Source organism: Pongo abelii, chromosome 14, assembly GCF_028885655.2.
Source record: "Pongo abelii isolate AG06213 chromosome 14, NHGRI_mPonAbe1-v2.0_pri, whole genome shotgun sequence".
Lineage (NCBI taxonomy): Eukaryota > Metazoa > Chordata > Mammalia > Primates > Hominidae > Pongo > Pongo abelii.
This window is the reverse complement of record NC_071999.2, coordinates 50,260,740-50,283,696: the sequence shown is the minus strand read 5'-3', so window position 1 is coordinate 50,283,696 and position 22,957 is coordinate 50,260,740. Positions and strand designations below refer to the sequence as shown.

The following is a 22,957-nucleotide window of genomic DNA, read 5'->3' as shown; positions in this document are numbered from 1 at the left end:
TGCCTCACTCCATGCGTGCATCCTCTTCCAGCTGACTTAATTCACAGCCTCCGTCACTGTACGGACCAAGCACTTTCTTCCATTTTGAGATGGAACTTACCTCTGTTGATTCCAGCAGAACCTGCAAGGACTCCAACTCTGTAAACAGATCCCAACCCACTTCTCTCCCCACTTTCCCTGACTGGAGCCACCTGCAGACTCCTGGGTTGTGGAGGACACAGGTGTGTGAAATTCAATCCATGTCTGTCCAATCACATCTATCCTCTCGCCCACCTTTAGTCCTCTGGGGAATGGTTCCTCCTTCATGTCAGAATTTCAGGTGTGCTTGAACCCAAATGTCCAATGGGGCACAAATAGAGCATTATGTATTTCTTGGAGAGGCCTTTAGTTTACCTTATAAAAGGCATGCTCTTCTTTTGGGCTTGATTTTCATATATATATATGAAATATATATATGTATATATGTGTATATATATATGTATATATGTGTATATATGTATATATGTGTATATATATGTATATATGTGTATATATATATATGAAAATACCCAAAATCATTCACATATGTATTCTCATTGTAAAAATATACACACAAAGAAAATTCCCCTTGTTTTGCTTCCTATTCTAGTCTCCTCCCCAGAGGTGGCACTGTTAAGAGTTTGGTATGTTTCCTGTGTGTTTGTATATGTATAAGCTCATAAAGCAATAGATATTGTTTCATTTTTATTAATTTAAAGGGGGGTGCTTACTGTTAACATTGTTTTGAAACTTTTTACACTTAAGCATGTGGAACTCTTTCCCTGTCAGATACACTGATGTGCCCCCCTTTTTTTTTTGGAGAGAGTCTTGTCCTGTCGCTCAGGCTGGAGTGCAATGGTGTGATCTCGGCTCACTGCAACCTCCGCCTCCCAGGTTCAAGCGATTCTCCTGCCTCAGCCTCACGAGTAGCTGAGATTACAGGCACGTGCCACCAAGCCCGGCTAATTTTTGTATTTTTAGTAGAGGCCGGGGGGGGGGGGGGGTGCGGTTCACCATGTTGGCCAGGCTGGTCTCGAACTCCTGACCTCAGGTGATCTGCCCACCTCGGCCTCCCAAAGTGCTGAGATTACAGGCGTGAGCCACCGCACCTGGCCACTGATGCGCCTTTTTAACTGTTGCAGACATTCCATGATACAGACAAGTCATACTTTATTTAACCTGTCCCTGTTCATTGACATTCATTTCCAGTTTCCATCCTATTTAATTTTCTAGAGTCAGTTTTACTGAGATATACTGTTGTGAAAGAAAATAAGTACCGAGGACTGCACTCACACCTGCTGAAGGTCAAACCACAGAATGTTCCAATAGACTTGGATAAACAACTGCAGTCAGCACTCGCAGCTGTCAACATCTCTCAGCTGGGAATAGCCTAGTTAACTAACCAGTCAGAACAGGTTTGCCATTTAGGATTTCTGCCCAGCCAATGAACTGCCTCTGAAAACAGCGTTTTGTGGAAACTCCCTATAAAAATCCTCTACTGAGCTTGCCTTACAGGCTACTATTCAGGACTGCCTTGCTTCAGTGTACACAAATTGCAAATCTTTATTTCCCAAATAAAAGCTATTTCCCTCAACCTCTTTTTTTTTTTTTTTTTGAGACGGAGTCTCTGTCACCCAGGCTGGAGTGCAGTGGCACCATCTTGGTTCGATGCAGCCTCTGCCTCCCATGTTCAAGTGATTCTCCTGCCTCAACCTCCCAAGTAGCCGGGATTACATGTTCATGTTACCACACCTAGCTAATTTTTGTATTTTTAGTAGAGACGGGGTTTTGCCATGTCGGCCAAGCTGGTCTGGAACTCCTGACCTCTGGTGATCCTCCTGACTCGGCCTCCCAAAGTGCTGGGATTATAGGCCTGAGCCACCGTACCCAGACACTCTTTTAGTTAACACTTTTATGCAGTAAAACTCACAATATTTAAGTTTTAACATAGGCAGTGTCATGTAGCTGCCACCACTATCAGGATTTCCACTGCCTGTGAAGTTCCCTTGTCTTTCTTTGTAGTCAGCCTCAGGCAAATACTGTCCTGTGTTTTTATCCCTCTGGTTTTGCCTTTTCCAGAATGCCACATACACGGAATACAGTACATACCACTAAGAGTCTGGTTTCTTTAAACCATTCCATTGTATGACTATACCACAGTTTGCTTTATCTAGTTACAAGTTGGTGGACATTTGGATGGTTTCCTGTTTTTGGTGATTAGAATTAAAGCTGCTATAAGCCAGGCGCAGTGGCTTACACCTGTAATCCCAGCACTTTGGGAGGCTGAGGCGGGTGGATCACGAGGTCAGGAGTTCAAGACCAGCCTGGCCAACTTGGTGAAACTCCATCTCTACTAAAAATACAAAAAAATGGCCAGGCGCGGTGGCTCACGCCTGTAATCCCAGCACTTTGGGAGGCCAAGGTGGGCGGATCACCTGAGGTTGGGAGTTCGAGACCAGCCTAACATGGAGGAACCCTGTCTCTACTAAAAATACAAAACTAGCCAGGCGTGGTGGCACATGCCTGTAATCCCAGCTACTCAGGAGGCTGAGGCAGGAGAATCGCTTGAGCCTGGGAGACACAGGTTGCGCTGAGCCGAGATTGTGCCACTGCACTCCAGCTTGGGCAACAAGAGCAAAACTCCATCCCAGAAAAACAAAACAAAACAAAACAAAACATTAGCCAGGTGTGGCGGTGGGCACCTGTAATCCCAGCTACTCGGGAGGCTGAGGCAGAGAATTGCTTGAATCTCGGAGGCAGAGGCTGCAGTGAGCCAAGATCGTGCCACTGCACTCCAGCCTGGGTGGCAGAGCGAGACTCCGTCTCAAAAAAAAAAAATTAGCTGGGTGTGGTGGCACATGTCTGTAATCCCAACTACTCGGGGGGCAAATCTGGAGAATCACTCGAACCCGGGAGGTGGAGGTTGCAGTAAACTGAGATTGTGCCACTGCACTCCAGCCTGGGTGACAAGAGTCAAACTCCGTATCAAAAATAAATAAATAAATAAATAAAATAAATAAATAAAGCTGCTATAAGTCCTTCTATACAGGCTTTTGTGTGCACATATGTCTTCATTTCTCCTGGGTAAACATCTAGGAATGGGATTGCTGGGTTGTGTATGGTAGTGTGTTTAACTTTACAATAAACTGCCAAACTGTTTTCCAAAGAACCGGTATCCTTTTGCATTCCATGAACCATGTGTGTGTTCCAGTTGCTCTGCATGCTCGGTAGCACTTGACACTGTCAGGTTTCTAAAGTTTTAGCTATTCTGGCTGGGGGCGGTGGCTCACGCCTGTAATCCCAGCACTTTGGGAGGCCGAGGTGGGCGGATCATCTGAGGCCAGGAGTTCGAGACCAGCCTGGCCAAGATGGAAAAAAAAAACCCATCTCAACTAAAAATACAAAAGTCAGCTGGGTGTGGTGAAGAACGCCTGTGATCCCAGCTACTTGGGAGGCTGGGGCAGGAGAATCGCTTGAACCAGGGAGGCAGAGGTTGCAGTGAGCCGAGATTGTGCCAGGGCACTCCAGCCTGGGTGACAGAGAGACATACTCCGTCTCAAAAACAAAACAAAACACCCCCCTTCCCCACCAAAAAAAAAAAAAAGTTTTAGCTATTCTGATAAGTATGCAGCATTCTTTTGCAGTTTTAATTTGCATTTCTCTAATGACCAATTATGCTGAGCAGCTTTTCATGTGCTTGTTCATCTATACCTTCTTGATGAAATGTATGTTCACATTTATTGCTTAATTTTTTTTTCTTTTTCCTATCTCGCCTGGATATTGCCTGTTTTAAAACTGAATTGTTTTATTATATTATTAAAATTTTAAGGGACCTTTATATAGTTTGGATACAAATCCTTTATATGTGTTTCACAAATATGTTCTCCTTTATATGAAGTTTCCCTTTTAGCATCACTGGTGAGAGAACATTATTTCTGAAGTGCTAATTGGCAGTTTCACGCCAGTCGTGTCTCTTGGAGGTCAACATCTGACAAATGTTGTCTGAACATATGGCTGAGCGAGTGCTCACAAATGTCTCAGCTGTGTCCTTGGGACAGGGGTGGAGGTAACTGGTAGTCCAGAGGGGAATCTGGGGGAGTAGGCAGGCTTGAAGGGACTTGGATAAGAGTTCATTTGGTAGCCTGCTACTATTCAATCATTTGTGCCTTTTCAAAAGTCCATCTTTTCTATGTCCACTAAGTTAACAAACATTCCTTAACAATGTATCAGGGAATTTTGACATGGTTAGGTTCATCCATTTCTCATTCTGTGTTTGCTGTGTTCTTGAACCCCTATGTCCACTCCCACAGGGTGTGCACACTAGGCTGTGATACCTTTGGGAGACCAACTACTCCAGATTTTTCACCTGCAAGTGGTAAGTCAGGCCAACTTCCGTTGGTGACCAGTTATCTCTACCTGAGGAAAAAGATAAGGAGATTCTCCACTTTGGCCTCAGCTCTTAGCTAGGTTCTTTCCAGCTAGGAGTTACTGAGCCTCCACCAAGAAGGTGAATCATTTGACCCCATTTAGCTCCTGCTCCTTATTTATCCTTATTAGAGCTTGCAGTGATGGAGAGTAAGTGATTGGGATCTCAAACTTCTAACACATAATTCTCTCAGGTTGTTCTGGACTGCTACTCTAATTAGACTATATTAAAGAAAAGTGTTCAGGGATGAATCAACAGGAAAAAGCCTGCTGCAAATAAAGGAGTCATTGAGTTGTTGGCATCAGTTTGCACCTGTGTGCAGAGCTGACGGAGGTTAGCCCTGCCTAACTCCTCATCCATTCTACTTGGGCCCAGGGTGAGATTACCTGATTCCAAGTTGCTCTATTAGACTGAGAATGTACTTAACTTGTCAAGTCACAATCCTTTACAATCTGATGTATCTGCAGGTACACCGAAAGTGTGTGCAGGTTCTCATTCAAACCACCTTGGGAAGTAAGGCTATTTGAATTGTCTTGCACTTGCTCTTTCTGTATTTCCTGCTCTTTGACTTTTATGAACTCCTAGACTTCTTTAAAACGCAGTTCAGATACCAACTCCTAAGAAGCTTTCCTGATTCTCCAAAAATGTAACTAGTTGTTTCATTCTCTGTGCTACCCCATATTTTATATAATAGCCAACCCTGATAAAGTACTTTTTATGTGCCATGGAGTGTTCCATATATGAGCATTAAATTGACATTTAATTTTCATCGCAATTCTATGAGGTAGACACTCTTTAACATTTCTGTTTCACAGACAAGTAAACAGGCACTGATGGTAGGCAACTGGTTCAAAGTCCCAAGCTTTGAATGTAGGTAGCTCTTAAAACATTCTCCCATATATTTCTACTGCTGCACTTAAGACACTATGCTGCCATTTATTTGCTTCCCAGTCTTCTTCAATACCACAGCTCCCTAAATGCAAGGACCTGTCTTATTTGTTTGTCTCTGTATCCCCATTACCTGGGAGTCTCAAGCTGATGGACTTCCTTTGTGCTCACTGGGCCATGGCAAAGACCCCCAGCTGTGACCACCCAAGCCAGCAATTTTCTCATGAGCCTGGCATTGGAGAGTCATTGAGTCTTGGATGGAAATAAATCAAATACACTGGCCATCTGTAGTAATTAATGGGAAGTATCTCCTCATTTGAATCTACAGCAAAGAAGGAACATCATTCCATAATAAGAAACTCTACAAAAGAAATAAACACTGGAAACGCAATCTCTAAAGGCAAAGCAACTGAGGCAGAATCCTGAAGCAATTATTTTTGGTTCAGGAAAGGTAACTCTTGAGACTTTGCCACCAGCATTTAGTGAGGAGTCATTGAACCCTAGGGAGGTGAATGATAGCCGTGGGCACTGAGCAGTGCAGCACCCATTATCTAACACATGGTGGCCAGGAGCCTATGTTCCACAGTGCCATTCTGGGATTTGATCTGCCTCCTGCCCTTGGCTAGACCTGACGCAGGTTCTACTGTATATTCTACTGTATGACCCAGGGTAGGTTCTTTAACCTTTCAGTGCCTCTGGACTCACATTGATAGAACACAGATAATAACAGAACCCAGATTACAGGGTGGCTGGGAGGATTAAATTAGTTATATGAGTTAAATGTTTAGCATGGTGCTGGACACACAGTAAGGGTCCAAGAAACATGAGCTATTATTCTTCCTGCTTATTTAGTAAGACAGGCAGAGAACTGGTAGTATGTAAGGTCCATTATCACAAATATGTATCACCTCTACCCCTTTGCCTGGCACACAGTGGGCAGCAATGCTTTTTTGAGACAGAGTTTTGTTCTTGTTGCCCAGGCTGGAGTGCAATGGTGTGGTCTCAGCTCACCACAACCTCTGCCTCCTGGGTTCAAGCAATTCTCCTGCCTCAGCCTCCTGAGTAACTGGGATTACAGGCATGTGCCACCACGCCTGGCTAATTTTGTATTTTTAGTAGAGATGGGGTTTCTCCATGTTGGACAGGCTGATCTCGAACTCCCGACCTCAGGCGATCCGCCCACCTTGGCCTCCCAAAGTGCTGGCCACCATGCCTGGCAGCAATGATTTTTCACTGAATAAATAAATGGCAAAGTGGTTGACAGGCTTTTGTTCAAGGAAATACACTGGAATGGTAATCAGAAGTAAAGCTTAAATGTCAAGAGGACCAGCCCAGTAAGCTCTTAATTCAACATTCTATTGAGATCGTTGTATTACAGACATCCACTGTGTGTTCATAATAGATCAGCCTGAGGCACTGTATAAATCCTTGTGTCTTAAGAATTATCAATGATTAAATTATATTCAATGAAGTTTTAAAATTAAGTATACGTTACTGCATTCAAATACTTGAAACACTGGAAATCCATGAAGAGCACAAGTGGCAACAATGAATTAACTAGAGTCTTCTCATGGAGAGCAACACTTCATTCGTACCTCTGTACCTACACGGTATTGTTACCCATCCACAGCTGCATTTCCCACTAGATTGTGAATGCTTATGTCTAGTGCTTTTGTATCTCTAGTGCCTGAGATACAGTCATGCTTAGTAAATACTTACCAAACAAATAGCCATTGTGTTTCATGACCAAACCACATTATAGTTTTTAGTCCAGAAACATATTCTTTTGGAGAACTTACACTTCTACAACACAATAAAAAAACTTATACCCTTGAGACCACTTAAATATAAGTTTCAACACTTAAAAATACGGTACACAAGAAAATCATTCTTGAAAGCCCTAATATTTTAGACCAAATGACTTAATAGAACCCAGTTAAACTGAAAGCTAACGCATCTGCAAAGTCCTTTTAAATTTAGTTTCTAGGCCGGGCGCGGTGGCTCACGCCTGTAATCTCAGCACTTTGGGAGGCTGAGGCAGGTGGATCATGAGGTCAGGAGATCGAGACCATCCTGGCTAACACGGTGAAACCCCGTCTCTACTAAAAATACAAAAAATTAGCCAGGCATGGTGGCTGGTGCCTGTAGTCCCACCTACCTGGGGAGGCTGAGGCAGAAGAATAGTGTGAACCTGGAAGGCGGAGCTTGCAGTGAGCCGAGATGGCGCCACTGCACTCCAGCCTGGGCAACAGAGTGAGACTCCGTCTCAGAAAATAAAAATAAAAAAATAAAAATTTACACAGTTTGTAACACAATCAGATAAAAGCCCCTGCTTTTCTTTCTTTTTTTTTTTTTTTTTAGATGGAGTCTCCCTCTGTTGCCCAGGCTGGAGTGCAGTGGCACAATTTTGGCTCACTGCAACCTGTAATCACACCTGTAATCCCAGCACTTTGGGAGGGAGAGGTGGGTGGATCACAAGGTCAAAAAATCAAGACCATCCTGGCTAACACGGTGAAACCCCGTCTCTACTAAAAAAAACAAAAATTAGCTGGGTGTGGTGGTGGGTGCCTGTAATCCCAGCTACTTGGGAGGGTGAGGCAGGGAATTGCTTGAACCCGGGAGGTGGAGGTTGCAGTGAGCCGAGACTGTGCCACTGCATTCCAGCCTGGGCGACAGAGTGATCCCGTCTCAAAAAAAAAAAAAAAAAAAATGACATTAAGTCGGGCACAGCGGCTCATGTCTGCAATCCTAGCACTCTGGGAGGCTGAGGTAGGAGAATCAATTGAGCCCAGGAGTTCGAGACCAGCTTGGACAACACAGTGAGACCCCATCTCTACAAAAAACGTTTTAAAGAAGTAGCCAGGCATGGTAGTGCATGCCTGTAGTCCCAACTACCTGGGAGGCTGAGATGAGAGGATTGATTGAGCCCAGGAGTTTGAGACTGCAGTGAGCCATGATCCTGCCACTGCACTCCAGCCTGTGTGACATAGTGAGACACCATCTCTTTAAAAATAAAAAAGAAAATGATATTAGGCTCAGGAACTTTCTCTGGACTCACGTCAGAGAAACTAATCTGAGCACTTTGGGAGGCCGAGGCAGGCAGATCACTCGAGGTTAGGAGTCCAGCTTGGCCAACATGGCGAAACCCCGTCTCTTCCAAAAATACAAAAATTAGCCAGGTGTGGTGGTGGGCACCTGTAATCCCAGCTACTCAGGAGGCTGAGGCAGGAGAATCACTTGAACCCAGGAGATGGAGGCTGCAGTGAGCCGAGACTGCACCACTGTACTCCAGCCCAGGCAACAAGAGTGAAACCCTGTGTCAGGAAAAAAAAAAAAAAAAAAAAAAAAAAAAAGAAAAGAAAAAAGGGCAAACAAAATAAAAAAGAGAGCTACTTTATCATCTCCTGGACTGTCTCACACAAATGCTAGGGAAAATGGCCAATGTGGTGAAGGTGATCTGCAGCAGGTGATGTCTGCAGCTCCCCTCTCAGCTCAGCACCCCTCCCCTCAACACACTGCATTGGGAGCCTCAACCATGCAGAGGTCTAAATCAGAGTCCACTCTAAAGCTGCACTCTCTACAAGGTACTTTCTTTTGTGGCGGGATGGAGACTCGCTCTGTTGCCAGGTTGGGGTGCAGTGGCGTGATCTCGGCTCGCTGCAACCTCCGCTTCCTGGGTTCAAGTGATTCTCCTGCCTCAGCCTCCCAGGTAACTGGGACTACAGGCATGCACCACCATGCCCAGCTAATTTTTATATTTTTAGTAGAGACGGGTTTCACCATGTTGGCCAGGATGGTCTCAATCTCTTGACCTTGTGATCCGCCCGCCTCGGCCTCCCAAAGCGCTGGGATTACTGGTGTGAGCCACCGTGCCGAGCCTCTACAAGGTATTTAAGTGTCACAGAGATTACATTGTTAGCGAAAGGATCTTGACTCTAAAGGTGGAAGTTTATTCTTCATCCTGTGGATAGGAGGAGTTTGGGTGTCAGGATTTAAGGAGGGTGGAAGTTTAGTCTTCATCCTGTGGATAGGAGGAGTTCGGGTGTCAGGATTCAAGGAGGGGTAACAAAGACAAACTCCCATTCCTTCACAATTTTGCTGGGATCAGCTCCATTTTCTTGGTTTGGAGGTGAGATGGGGTGGGGAGAGAGAATTCTGGGAAAGTAGACTCTGATTTTGGCCATGGGTAGAATTCCTCCAAAGAGGAACCAGTACTCACGATGGTATGCTAGGCAGGAAATGGTTCCATAAAATGGACATTACTTACCACTCAGCATTGTGAGGATCAAATGAGATAATATTTTAGACTACTTACCATACGATTAGGCATATACGGCCTGATAAGTGTTTACTATTATTTCACTGATATGTACCAACAATGATGAAAATAAGCTTCCAAAGAAATTTGCTCACAGACCATTAGAAACAGTTGTACTTGTGCTGAAATCCGTAAGAACTGCTCATGATATAAAAGAGTGCAATCTGTTCCCTGTTTAAAGATCTACCACTTTTATTTTTTATTTTTTTTTGGAGATGGAGTCTTGCTCTGTCACCCAGGCTGGAGTGCAGTGGTGCCATCTTGGCTCACTGAAACCTCCCAGGTTCAGGTGATTCTCCTGCCTCAGTCTCCCAAGTAGCTGGGATTACAGGCGTGCACCACCATGCCCAGCTGATTTTTCTATTTTTAGTAGAGACAGGGTTTGACCATGTTGGACAGGCTGGTCTTGAACTCCTGACCTCAGGTGATCTGCCCGCCTTGGCCTCCCAAAGTGTTGGGATTACAGGCGTGAGCCACTGCACCCAGCAGATCTATCACTTTAGAAGTTACTGTGGTAGCCGGGTGCAGTGGCTCAGGCCTGTAATCCCAGCACTTTGGGAGGCTGAGGTGGGCAGATCACCTGAGGTCCAGAGTTCGAGACCAGCCTGACCAACATGGAGAAACCCTGTCTCTACTAAAAAATACAAAAAATTAGCTGGGCGTGGTGGCATATGTTTGTAATCCAAGCTACTTGGAAGGCTGAGGTAGGAGGATTGCTTGAACCTGGGAGGTGGAGGTTATGGTGAGCCAAGATTGCGCCATTGCACTCCAGCCTGGGCAACAAGAGCGAAACTCTGTCTCAAAAAAAAAAAAAAAAAAAAAAGAAGTTACTATGGTAACATGTAATTTCAAATCTTTCCAATGCCCAGCAACTATATCTCACCTCTCGCCCATCCAAGACGGAGTCTTGCTCTGTCACCCAGGCTGGAGTGTAGTGGCGAGATTTCGGCTCACTGCAACCTCCGCCTCCTGGGTTCAAGCAATTCTCCTGCTTCAGCCTCACAAGTAGCTGGGTTACAGGTGCCTGCCACCGCACCTGGCTTATTTTTGTATTTTTAGTAGAGACGGGGTTTCATCATGTTGGCCAGGCTTTTCTCAAACTCCTGACCTCGTGATCTGCCTGCCTCAGCCTCCCAAAATGCTGGGATTACAGGCATGAGCCACCATGGCCAGCCACAACTATAATCTTATTAGATTTTGTCAGTTAAAGCATCCCCTCAGTGTGTGTATCAGTTGAGTTTAACAATATCATTTATTAAATATGGCCTTCCTTGCCGGAAGCAGTGGCTCACGCCTGTAATCCCAGCACTTTGGGAGGCCGAGGCAGGCGGATCATGAGAACAGGAGATTGAGACCATCCTGGTTAACATGGTGAAACCCTGTCTCTACTAAAAATACAAAAAAATTAGCTGGGTGTGGTGGCGGGTGCATGTAGTCCCAGTTACAAGGGAGGCTGAGGCAGGAGAATGGTGTGAACTCAGGAGGCGGAGCTTGCAGTGAGACCAGATCGCGCCACTGCACTCCAGCCTGGGCGACAGAGCAAGAATCCGTCTCAAAAAAAAAAAAAAAAAAAAAAAAGGCCTTCCTGTCTTATGATGTGACATCTTACTAGAAGTGTGCATCTCCTTTATCTGTCTTCCTCTCACTCTCACAGTTTATAAGGGCTTAGGATTCCTACTTATTGATCTTTGTCAAAAGTCTGTTTGTCAGAGTAAGAGAGTCCTGAAATAAAGGAATAAGGGAAACTGGGTGGAAGGGAAAACCTCCTCCATGGCCAGCACCCACATTTTAACATTAAATAAGATAGCAATTTAAGCCAGGTGTGGTGGCTCACACCTGTAATCCCAGCACTTTGGGAGGCTGAGGTGGGCAGATCACTTGAGGTCAGGAGTTCAAGACCAGCCTGGCCAACATGGTGAAACCCTGTCTCTACTAAATATGGGAACATTAGCCGGGCGTGGTGGCATGTGCCTGTAATCCCAGCTGCTTGGGAGGCTGAGGCAGAAGAATCGCTTGAACCTGGGAGACGGAGGTGGCAGTGAGCCAAGATCACACCACCACCGCACTCCAGCCTGGGCAACAGAGAGCAAGACTTTGTCTCAAACACAAACAAACAAACAAAAACGTAATCAGAAATAGCATCAGTCTAGCACCTAAATTATGTATCCTACTGAAGAGATAAGTGTTTAAGAGACTCAAGCTCACACAATCAGGTGTGCTGAGGTAACAGGCAACTAAAAGAAGCAGAAAAAACCAGTTTACAAAAACACCAAAGCACAGCTTCAAATAAGACACAGCTCTGCCCTGGGAACTCTTGTGGCACAGCCACTTCGTTCAATATGGCAGGCACTGTCCCCAAAACAAAAGACATCAGCAGAGGAGACACAGTCTGTTTCAGGGCAGTACCAAATATATAAAAAAACAAGGTTTTGGGGAAGATACATGCTATGAACCAAGCACATGGCAGGTATCCAGAATTCTCAGTTCTATATAGATTTATCAGACCATTATCCAGGGGCTTCCTGACACGGAGCTTCCAGTCATCAGGAACTAGAAGATGATGGGCATACCACATTTGGTGCCTGTACATAAGAAAATCTGAGGTGGGGTGGGGAATGGGAACACCCTCTTTACTCAGAATTTTATTTTTCAGTGTGTACACAAGAATAAAAATCTTAGTGCTGTAACAATCTCAGAATTCTAATGCTTTGCTGCTAAAAGCAAATAATATAAAAATTGTTTTTCTCAATGGATAGATATCTTCTTGCTTTAATTATATAACATTTTCTTCAATTTTTGGCATTGCTCCTTCCTTATTTTTATTATTTTTTCTCTTTTTTTTCCTGCAAACACTATGGCAACTTGGGCATTTGCTACCTCTTGGTTGCAGCATCTAGAAGCAGATGACAAAATGAAGGAGTGAAAAAACAACTTTTCCCTGTGCTTAGTTCACTTAAGCTTCTTTGTTTTGTTTGATGGTCTTGATAGTATGATTTTGGATTGCTTAATATATAATATTGTGTTCTGCTAGAAAAAACTAACATTTACGTGTATTGTTTTCATTTAAAAATTAACTAAAGAGAAAGAGAAAAGCAACATTTTAATGCCCCAGGAATTGAAACTAACCTTTTCTGTCTCGGCTGGACCCCTACGCCCCTCTTTTGATTTGCTGATATCATTTGCCATGTGATGGTCAATACATGTCTGCTGGGTAAGCAGTAAAATTCTGGGGGCAAGCCAGTTTTGAGAAGCTTATAATCTGACTGGGGGAGGCATATCTTGAAATTTTGGAAAGATATTTAATTTCTAATTATCTTAAAAGCAAATAAAAGAAACATCAATTGACCATGATTCTGCATATTTCTCATCTCAGCATCACTACGGTAAAATAAGCTAATGATGAACACTGCCATTTCACTACAAACTCTCTCCTTTTATTAATGTTGAGTATGAACATGAAACATCATCACCTGTTTAAATGAAAAACACTGCTTTGTTCTTTGACAATTTCAAAATAAGGAACTTTGGGTTTTTTTATTCCTTTTAAGAGTTTCTGTAGTAGACTTTTTTTCTTGCTATACAATTCTTCTTGGATCTATATTACCTCAGCTCCTTAGATACGGCAAGGGTAGAGAGTCCTCATTTAAAAAACATTTCCTAATTGTACACATTAAAAGCTAATATTTAAGAAAAACCCTCTTAATCCTCCAACCCCTATTCCTATTGTGAATAATCTGGTTTAATACAAGTTAAGTCTATAAATAAATTTGTTCTTTCTCCTCAAAAAAACAGTTAAGAAACTTTACAAGAATTACAGGTTTAAAAAATTTGCCGAGAGAAATGAAAGTACTGTCACTTAACCCCTATTAACATACAGTGTTCAAGCCTTCCAGTATCAGCGCCTTTTGCATAGCATCGCCGCTAGTCGTTTCACTAGCATCCTGGCTAGGAGTCTTCTTAGTCACTCTTTTCTTCTCCTTGATAGTGTCTGTACTCTGGCTTCAGCTCCCATGTGTTTTTGTGGATCCCTTTTACATTCTGAACACCAATTTCTTTTAAGATTTCCTTCAGGTACACCTAAAACAAAAACAAAACCCCTAACAAATGAGATTATAAAGGCAGGGAACAAAACTTAAAATAAGATGATATGCCAAAGCACATATGCAAGCCATAAAAATTATGATCCTAAAAGCTCAGCAAGATTTCTCTATAAGGAGGTTCAATAAACTGCCTTTTGATTCTACATGTGCGACATGGTAACTGCACTAAATATATGATCATGTGCATTAAAGGGGTTGAAAGTCCTGAATGCCAACAACTTAAAAGCTAAAACAAACAAACAAAAAAACCACAAAAAACACTAGATGAAATACATGAAAAAATTACTGGTCCTCACTCAATGTGACACGGTACACCAAGGGTAATCTGCCCTTGAGTTCAGTGGCCTCATGGACTCAGTTCACAGATTGAAACCAGTAGTTTCAGGAGCAATAGCATATATAAAAAATGAGTAACATTTTTGAGAATATTCTATCAAGCAAGCATATGACAGGTATTCAGAATTCTCAGTTCTAAGGTGAGTTCTCAAATTTGTTATTAGGCCACCCACTTATTTTTTCCTATGTGAGAAGGAGAGTTGTTATTTGTATTTACTACTATTTGTACTTTAGCCAAGCTTGCCAACACAGATAAGGGAGTAAGAAGTGATAATAAGGCCGGGCTTGGTGGCTCACGCCTGTAATCTCAACACTTTGGGAGGCTGAAGTGGGCAGATCACCTAAGGTCAGGAGTTTGAGACCAGCCTGGCCAACATGGTGAAACCCTGTCTCTACTAAAAATACAAAAATTAGCCGGGCATGGTGGTGGGGACCTGTAATCCCAGCTACTAGGGAGGCTGAGGCAGGAGAATCACTTGAACCCAGGAGGCAGAGGTTGCAGTGAGCTGAGACTGTGCCATTGCACTCTAGCCTGGGCAACAACAGTGAAACTCTGTCTCAAAAAAAAAAAAAAAAAAAGTGATAAGAAGACATCCCCTAAAACTATCAGGGATGCAGCCTTGTGTTTGGGTTCTCCAAAGAAAAGAGTCATATTATGGTGTTTTAGGTCCCTAAAAATTCAATAAACATTTACTAAATGATTACTATGGTCATGGAAATGATGGCTATGTTAAGTGTAATATGAAACTCCACCTTTGCTTGCCAATGCTGAAGGCCAAAAAGCATTCCACAATAAGCTGACCAATATAAATTACAGAATTTCCTTCTTGGAGAAGAAAGGAAAGATAATAATAATTATTATCATTATTATTTTGAGATGGAGTTTTGCTCTTGTTGCCCAAGCTGGAGTGCAGTGGCATGATCTCGGCTCTCTGTAACCTTTGCCTCCCAGGTTCAAGTGATTCTCCTGCCTCCTCCCAAGTAGCTGGGATTACAGGCGCATGCCACCACGCCCAGCTAATTTTTTGTATTTTTAGTAGAGATGGGGTTTCACCATGTTGGCCAGGCTGGTCTCGAACTCCTGTCCTCAGGTGATCCACCCACTTGGGCCTCCCAAAGTGCTGGGATTACAGGCCTGAGCCACCGTGCCCAGCCAAGATAATTATTTAAAAAGCGACTCTTTGTTGTTGTTGCAGAACAAAGCAATCCAACAATAACTTGTGTACGTGTGCTTCAAAGAACTAGTTACGGTATTATGATGACTCTTCCCATTGATGGAAGATGTAATTTTTCTTACTGATTGAAATGAGGCATTAATAAGAAAAATGGCTGAGAAGCTCTTGTCTGTATATTTAAGGTAGTGCTTTTCTCTAGCATGGTGCTAGACTACCTGCATCAGAACCCTGTGGGGAGCTTGTTAAATAAGACACAGCTTGGGCCTACTGAATCAAAGTCTCTTGGGCTAGGCCCAGGAATCTGCATTTTAACAAGTGCCTAGGCGACTCATGTAATTATATGCTAAAGTTCCACCACATCTGGCTTAAGGTTCTTCCAGTTCTGATACTCTAGGATCTTTGAGTCCTTAGTGTGTTGCTTCGTTGTCTGAGCCTCATCATTGCTGGAGAGTACGTGTTACCAACATAATCTAATGCCACTTTACACTGACTGATATAATGCTCTAGAGTTCATGAAGTCCTTTTAGTTAGGGGTAGATTGTTACCTAGAAACATAATAGCTAATTAGTACTGGAACTATACAGAGGTTCCTTCAGGATGGCTTAGCTCTCTCATGGGCAGCCGGAAATTCCCATTCCAGCAGCCAAACCCCAGCAGATGGCAGCAATGAACCAAATGAGCCCTGGGTTCCCCCGAGGCTTGCCTGCCTCCCACACCTTATACAGTTGGCTTCACTAGCAGACCCGTGTGAATGAGTAAGCATAAAGGCTTGAGATATCCAGGTAATATAAAATGCAAGTCTGCCACCTGCTATTTCAAATTACATTTAAAAAACAGGACACTGTTCATAAACTACTTTCTAATTGAACAGGATTCATAAATGGAAAATGATTGGCTAGGCACAAATGAGTCTCTGTTTAGGTGCCAAGAATGACATCTTTGTAAAATTCCAAAGAATGGTTTATTATGAGACTGGCTAAGAAGATGTTGCACAAACAACCATACAATTGTGGATGCACTGCAATGGGTCAAAAACGAAAAGAACAATTGCCAGGAGCATTTTAGTAGCTCCATAGAAAAGAAGCTCTCCTGACTTCAAGTCTAGTGTGCCCATTTATAATCTAGGCCCAGAAAACGAAAAGCCTAAAAAGGGTTAAACAAAAAAAAATAAAGTCTGAAGTGTACAAATTCAGTTGTTTTCATGTCCACCCTCATTTTGGCAATCTAGTAGAACATACGAAATTCTTTTTATAAACGAAGGTGTCATTCTTTTTTCCTTGTAACAATAAGAATGGAATGAGATGACCATAGTCTGTCAATTTCTCAAGCAACAAAATGCAATCAGGGTCACAACGTACTGTGATCAGGGGGTGGGGGACACAAACTTCCTGATTTTTAGGATGTTCTAAACTGCAACCTAAGACCATTTTACTCTAATCAAATAAATTAGCTTGGCAGGGAAGTAGGTACAAAACATTAGCAGAGAAAGTAGTAGTGACGATAGGGAAAAACAAGGTCTCTAAAGGGAAAATCTCTAAAGGGAAGACATGGACAGAGAACAGAAAGAGCACATGTCCTTCCTCTGTCTAAAATATTCTAATGACTTCCCTGTTTGGGCTACACATTAAATTCCAAACGCCTTTGTAGGCATCCACTCAGGTCTGCCTTCTCCCTTTAGCCTCATCTTCCAACACTCCCCCTTACACATACTTCCCATTTCTACATCTGCGTGCTTCTGGGTTTTTCCCATATGTTGTTTCCCTTCCTTGTAACGTTTATCTCCCTTCCTCAAATCTGGACCGCTCATTCTTTAAGACTAGGCTCAAATGTTACTTTCTCAGAGAAACTTTCTCTAACAGCCTTACCTTAGATTTACATTTCACACTGCACAATCTTCGATGGTAGCTCTTATTATATTATAATCCTTTATTTATATGCCTTGCTCTCCTCTTAAATCACATGCTCCTTTTGGTGGCGGGGACAGAGTTTCACTCTTGTTGCCCAGGCTGGAGTGCAATGGCGTGATCTTGGCTCACCGCAACCTTCGCCTACTGGGTTCAAGTGATTCTCCTGCCTCAGCCTCCTGAGTAGCTGGGATTACAGGCATGTGCCACCACGCCAGGCTAATTTTGTATTTTTAGGAGAGATGGAATTTCTCCATGTTGGCCAGGCTGGTCTTGAACTCCTGGCCTCGTGATCCACCCGCCTCGGCCTCCCAAAGTGCTAGGATTACAGGCATGAGCCACCGCGCCCGGCCACATGCTCCTGTTACAGTGCCTGCGTGCACATCACAGAGATTCAGTATACTTATGCAAAGTGAATAAGGTGTGCTTAAGACTAACAAGGCAGCTAAGAGGACTGCTGGGTGGTGGTGGGGGATATTGCTAAGAAGGTCCATAAAAATAGACCATTCAAATTCTAGTTCATTTTTAGAACTCAAGCAGTGATCTAGTTTGAGAAACAAAAGTTTACTGACTAAACTGTACTACATGAATTTGAATATCATTTATTACTAAAATCTGCATTTTAGTGCTAAAATATTGTTGGTGACAAAGCCAACTGAAGAAGAGGTTTTAAAGGTTCTACCAGGATTGAAAATTACTTGGTAATCTTATTTCTCTTTTTAACATTCATATATTCACTCAAACATTTATTCCAGCACCTACAATGTGCCAGGTGGAATGATAGACACTCAGTCTTCTTCTCAGAGTTCACAGTTTAAGATTAGTGCAGAGGATGGGGGCAAAGAAAAAGGCATATTAGGCCGGGCGTGATGGCTCACGCCTGTAATCCCAACACTTTGGGAGGCTGAGGCAGGTGGATCACCTGAGGTCAGGAATTCAAGACCAGCTGGCCAACATGGAGAAACCTCGTCTCTACTAAAATTACAAAAATTAGCTGGGTGTGGTGGCAGGCCCCTGTAGTCCCAGCTATTCAGGAGGCTGAGGCAGGATAATCACTTAAACCCAGGAGGCGGAGGTTGTAGTGAGCTGAGATCGCACCACTGTACTCCAGCATGGGCAACAGAGCAAGATTCCATCTCAAAAAAAAAAAAAAAAAAAAAAGAAAAAGAAAAAGGCAAATTGGCAGGTAATCAGAAAATATAACAGAGGCATGTGTACAGGGTATTATGAGACCACTGAGAAGGGGCACCTAACACAGCCCGCATAGAGATGTTAGGTTCTTTGAGGATAGATATTTGATCATTCGATTTGAACAGCAATTCTGTGTAGAGATCTAGAGAAAGGAGTTCTCCTCTTACTTACTCTAAACACTGAGTGACTTTCCAATTAAATCTTTTGTCTAACCACCTGTATTTGAAACAGAGGATTCTACAACTGAGTAGATCGCTTTTATGTCACATAGGATTGGGGATATGTCTTATTACAGACTATGTGCCGAGCTGCAGCACAAGATCTGAATAAACTGGCTCAGGTCCAGAATTCTTCATCAAAAGGATGTGTGGGAGAGAATTTACGGCAAGTCTGAATGCAAAGAAATAAGGGATAGAATATCACAGCTTTCTTGGAAGGAAATGGCAAGGCACATACTTGACCAAAGAGGTGAAGTGATTAGGATGTTTGTTTGCATTTGTGGGTCAAGTTAAAACTGTGGTGGGCAAAAAGCCAAAAGTCCATGGATCAACTTCCTAATTGGCTCCCAAGACTGAGACAAACCTATATAGAGTCGTAAGGCACAGTAGCCTATTATTTTAGTCTTCTGCTCCTTCCTTCCGTCCCTCCACCCCCTACCATTTCTCATATCATCTTTTCTTCTCCTGCTCTGTCAAACAAATGGAGGACTTAATCTGCATTTCATCTTATCAGGCATTTCAGTGATAAGCATAATAATAAATCAATTATATCTAAATTTGTAGATGTTCATTAAAAACATACACCTTTGACAGGGAGATGACTTATTGCTTTAAGTAAGTTAACTTAATGCTTTAAGTAAGTTAACAATATGACCCTGTTAGTCTTCTAGTCACAAAATCTTCCCAAAATGGTGAGACTGAATATGCAATATGCAAACTTACACTGATGATGGCACCGATTAATGCAGCCGACAAGGGGAAATGCATTATATGCTTTTTATAAAGTGATCCAACCACAAGAAGGGCATTATCGATTCTGTGATAATTTCAAAGTATCATTTCATCTTTACATGATTTTTGTGTGAACGACTGCAACTCCTTTAAGAGATATCAACAGAATGAAAACTTACTGATGAAGATGTTAGTGACTTCAAGGCAAAAAATTCTTCTGTTAAAATATAAACTACACATTAGGAAGAAACTGTGATCAAACGTGATATAGTTTGGATGTGTGTCCTCATCAAAATAACACATTGAAATATAACCCCCAGTGTTGGAGGTGAGGCCTGGTGAGAGGTGATTGGATCATGGGGATGGAACTCTCATGAATTAGCACCATCCCTCTGGGTACTGTCCTCGCCATAGTGAGTGAGTTCTCCCGCCATCTGGTCGTTTAAAAATGTGTAGCATGTCCTGCCTCACTCTCTCACTCCTGCTTTTGCCATGTGACATGCTTCCACCATGACTGTGAGTTTCCTGTGGCCTCCCCAGAAGCTGAGCAGATGCCAGCATCATACTTCCCATACAGCCTGCAGAACCACGAGCCAATTAAATCTCTTTTCTTCATAAATTACCCAGTCTTGGGTATTTTGTTATAGCAATGCAAGAATGGCCTAATACAGAAAATGCAACAGACATTTTCACTCATTTAGAGGGAAGGTGATGCTAGGAGACTTCTCTGAAACACAGACCATTTCTGCATTTTTCTTCTTTTCTCCTGGTTTCACTTCTCTTCCCCACTAGATCCCGCCTCCTATCTTCTACTCAGGGTCTCCACTCCTCCCTGCAAAAACTCTAAGCAGCACACAGATGGGTGATGAAATGCTCAGGGTGCAAACCCTACTCCACCTTCCCCCAGCCCTACTTTACTGCTTAATCCAAATCTTGAAAAAGCAATTATTGTGTTAATATTTGTGTGGTGGTAAATTATCTTACTTTAGTAACATCTCCTCTGTCCGGCACTGACAAATGCTTCACATGTTTGAATATTTCAGGTAAACAAAATTTACTTTCTTTAGGCTAAACCTTTTAACTTTGTTTAAAGACATGCTTCTAAACTGTATTAGGCCGGGCGCGGTGGCTCTTGCCTGTAATCCCAGCACTTTGGGAGGCCGAGGCGGGTGGATCACCTGAGGTCAGGAGCTGGAGACCAGCCCGGCCAACATGGCGAAATCCCTTCTCTATTAAAAAAAATACAAAAAATTGGCCAGGCGTGGTGTCAGGCACCTGTAATCCCAGCTACTTGGGAAGCTGAGGCAGGAGAACCACTTGAACTCGGGAGGCAGAGGTTGCAGTGAGCCGAGATCATGCCATTGCACCCCAGGATGGGCGGTAAGAGCGAGACTCCATCTCAAAAAAAAAAAAAAAAAAAAGTCTACCAGTTCCTCAGAAGGCTAAACAAAGTTACCATGTGACCGAGCAATTCCACTCCCAAGAGATATGAAAACATATATTCATATGAAAATTTGTAGGCAAATGTTCATAGCAGCCTTATTCATAATAGCCCCAAAGTAGAAACAACGCAAATGTCCAACCCAAATGTACCAATGTATAAACAAAATATGGTATATACACACTATGATATATATTTGCAAATAAAAAGAAATGAAGTACAGTCAGCCTTCCATATTCTTGCGTCACACGTCCATGGATTCAACTAATGGCAGATCAAAAATCTTCTGATTCTTTTCTTAATGCATTTGTACTGAACATATACAAACTTTTTTGGGTCACTATTCCCTAAGCAATATAGTATAACAATTATTTACATAGCATTTACATTGTATTATATATTATAAATAATCTAAAGATTTAAAGTATACTGGAGGATGCATGTAGGTTATGTATAAAAAAAGATGCTGGAGAGGATGTGGAGAAATAGGAACACTTTTACACTGTTGGTGCGAGTGTAAAGTAGTTCAACCATTGTGGAAGACAGTGTGACGATTCCTCAAGGATCTAGAACTAGAAATACCATTTGACCCAGTGATCCCATTACTGGGTATATACCCAAAGGATTATAAATCATGCTGTTATAAAGACACATGCACACGTATGTTTACTGCAGCACTATACACAATAGCAAAGACTTGGAACCAACCCAAATGTCCATCAATGATAGACTGGATTAAGAAAATGTGACACATATACACCATGGAATACTCTGCGGCCATAAAAAAGGATGAGTTCGTGTCCTTTGTAGGGACATGGATGCAGCTGGAAACCATCATTCTGAGCAAACTATCTCAAGGACAGAAAACCAAACACCGCATGTTCTCACTCATAGGTGGGAATTGAACAATGAGAACCCTTGGACACAGGAAGGGGAACAACACACACATTGGGGCCTGTCGTGGGGTGGAGGGAGGGGGGAGGGATAGCATTAGGAGATATACCTAATGTAAATGATGAGTTAATGGGTGCAGCACAACAACATGGCACATGTATACATATGTAACAAACCTGCACATTGTGCACATGTACCCTAGAACTTAAAGTATAATAATAAAAAAAAATACACCATTTTATATGCAGAACTTGATCATACTTGGATTTTGGTATTTGCAGAAGGTCCTGGAGCCAATCTCTCATACTGAGGACGGCTGTACTGATATGTGCCACAACATGGATAAAACATAAAAATATTATGTCTAAGTTAAAGAAGCCAGGTGTAAGAAATCACATATCCATATATATTAATATCCACAGAAAATCTACAGAGACAGAAAGTAACATTAGTGGTTCCCTGTGGGGGAGAGAAAGGAAATGGGGAAAAGACAGGAGTGACTAGTAATGGGTATGAAGTTTCTTTTTAGGGCGATGGAAATGTTCTAAAATTGATTATGGTGTTGGTTGCACAACTCTTATGAATATACTAAAGTCCACTGAACTATACCTTTTTTTTTTTTTTTGAGACAGGGTCTCCCTCTGTCATTCAGGCTGGGGTACAGTGGCACGATCTGGGCTCACTGCAACCTCTGCCTCCCAAGTAGCTGGGGACTACAGGCACACGCCACCATGCCTGGCTAATTTTTGTGTTTTTTGTGGAGACGGGATTTTGCCATGTTGCCCAGGGCTGGTCTTGAACTCCTTGACTCAAGTGATCTGCCTGCTTTAGCTTCCCAAAGTGCTGGGGATTATAGGTACGAGCCAACACATCTGGCCTGAACTATACACTTTTAAGAAAGTATAATTTGGTCGGGCGCAGTGGCTCGTGCCTGTAATCCCAGAACTTTAGGTGGTCAAGGTGGGCGGATCACGAGGTCAGGAGATCAAGATAATCCTGGCTAATACAGTGAAACCCGGTCTCTACTAAAAATACAAAAAAATTAGCTAGGTGTGGTGGCATGTGCCTGTAATCCCAACGACTCAGGAGGCTGAGGCAGGAGAATCGCCTGAACCTGGGAGGCGGAGGTTGCAGTAAGCCGAGATTGCGTCACTGCACTCCAGCCTGGGTGACAGAGCGAGACTCCATCTCAAAAAAAAAAAAAAAAAAAAAGTATAATTTGTACTAAAAATAAACGGTTTTAAATTGAGAGGAAAAAGGGAGGCTGCTTCAGCTTATAACAACAAATTAAGATGACTATTTTTATTATCCAATTA

At 42.7% G+C, this 22,957-nt stretch overlaps 1 protein-coding gene across 1 annotated transcript in view; it reads right to left on the bottom strand.

Moving 5' to 3' along the window:
* Positions 1-13,062: 13,062 nt before the first annotated feature.
* Positions 13,063-22,957, bottom strand: part of GTF2F2 (general transcription factor IIF subunit 2) — a 167,943-nt gene continuing 158,048 nt past the window's right edge. The window contains exon 8 of the mRNA XM_002824236.6: positions 13,063-13,727. Within this exon, the coding sequence (XP_002824282.1) occupies positions 13,608-13,727 (120 nt within the window). The 3' untranslated portion in view covers positions 13,063-13,607. The remainder of the gene's footprint in view (positions 13,728-22,957) is intronic.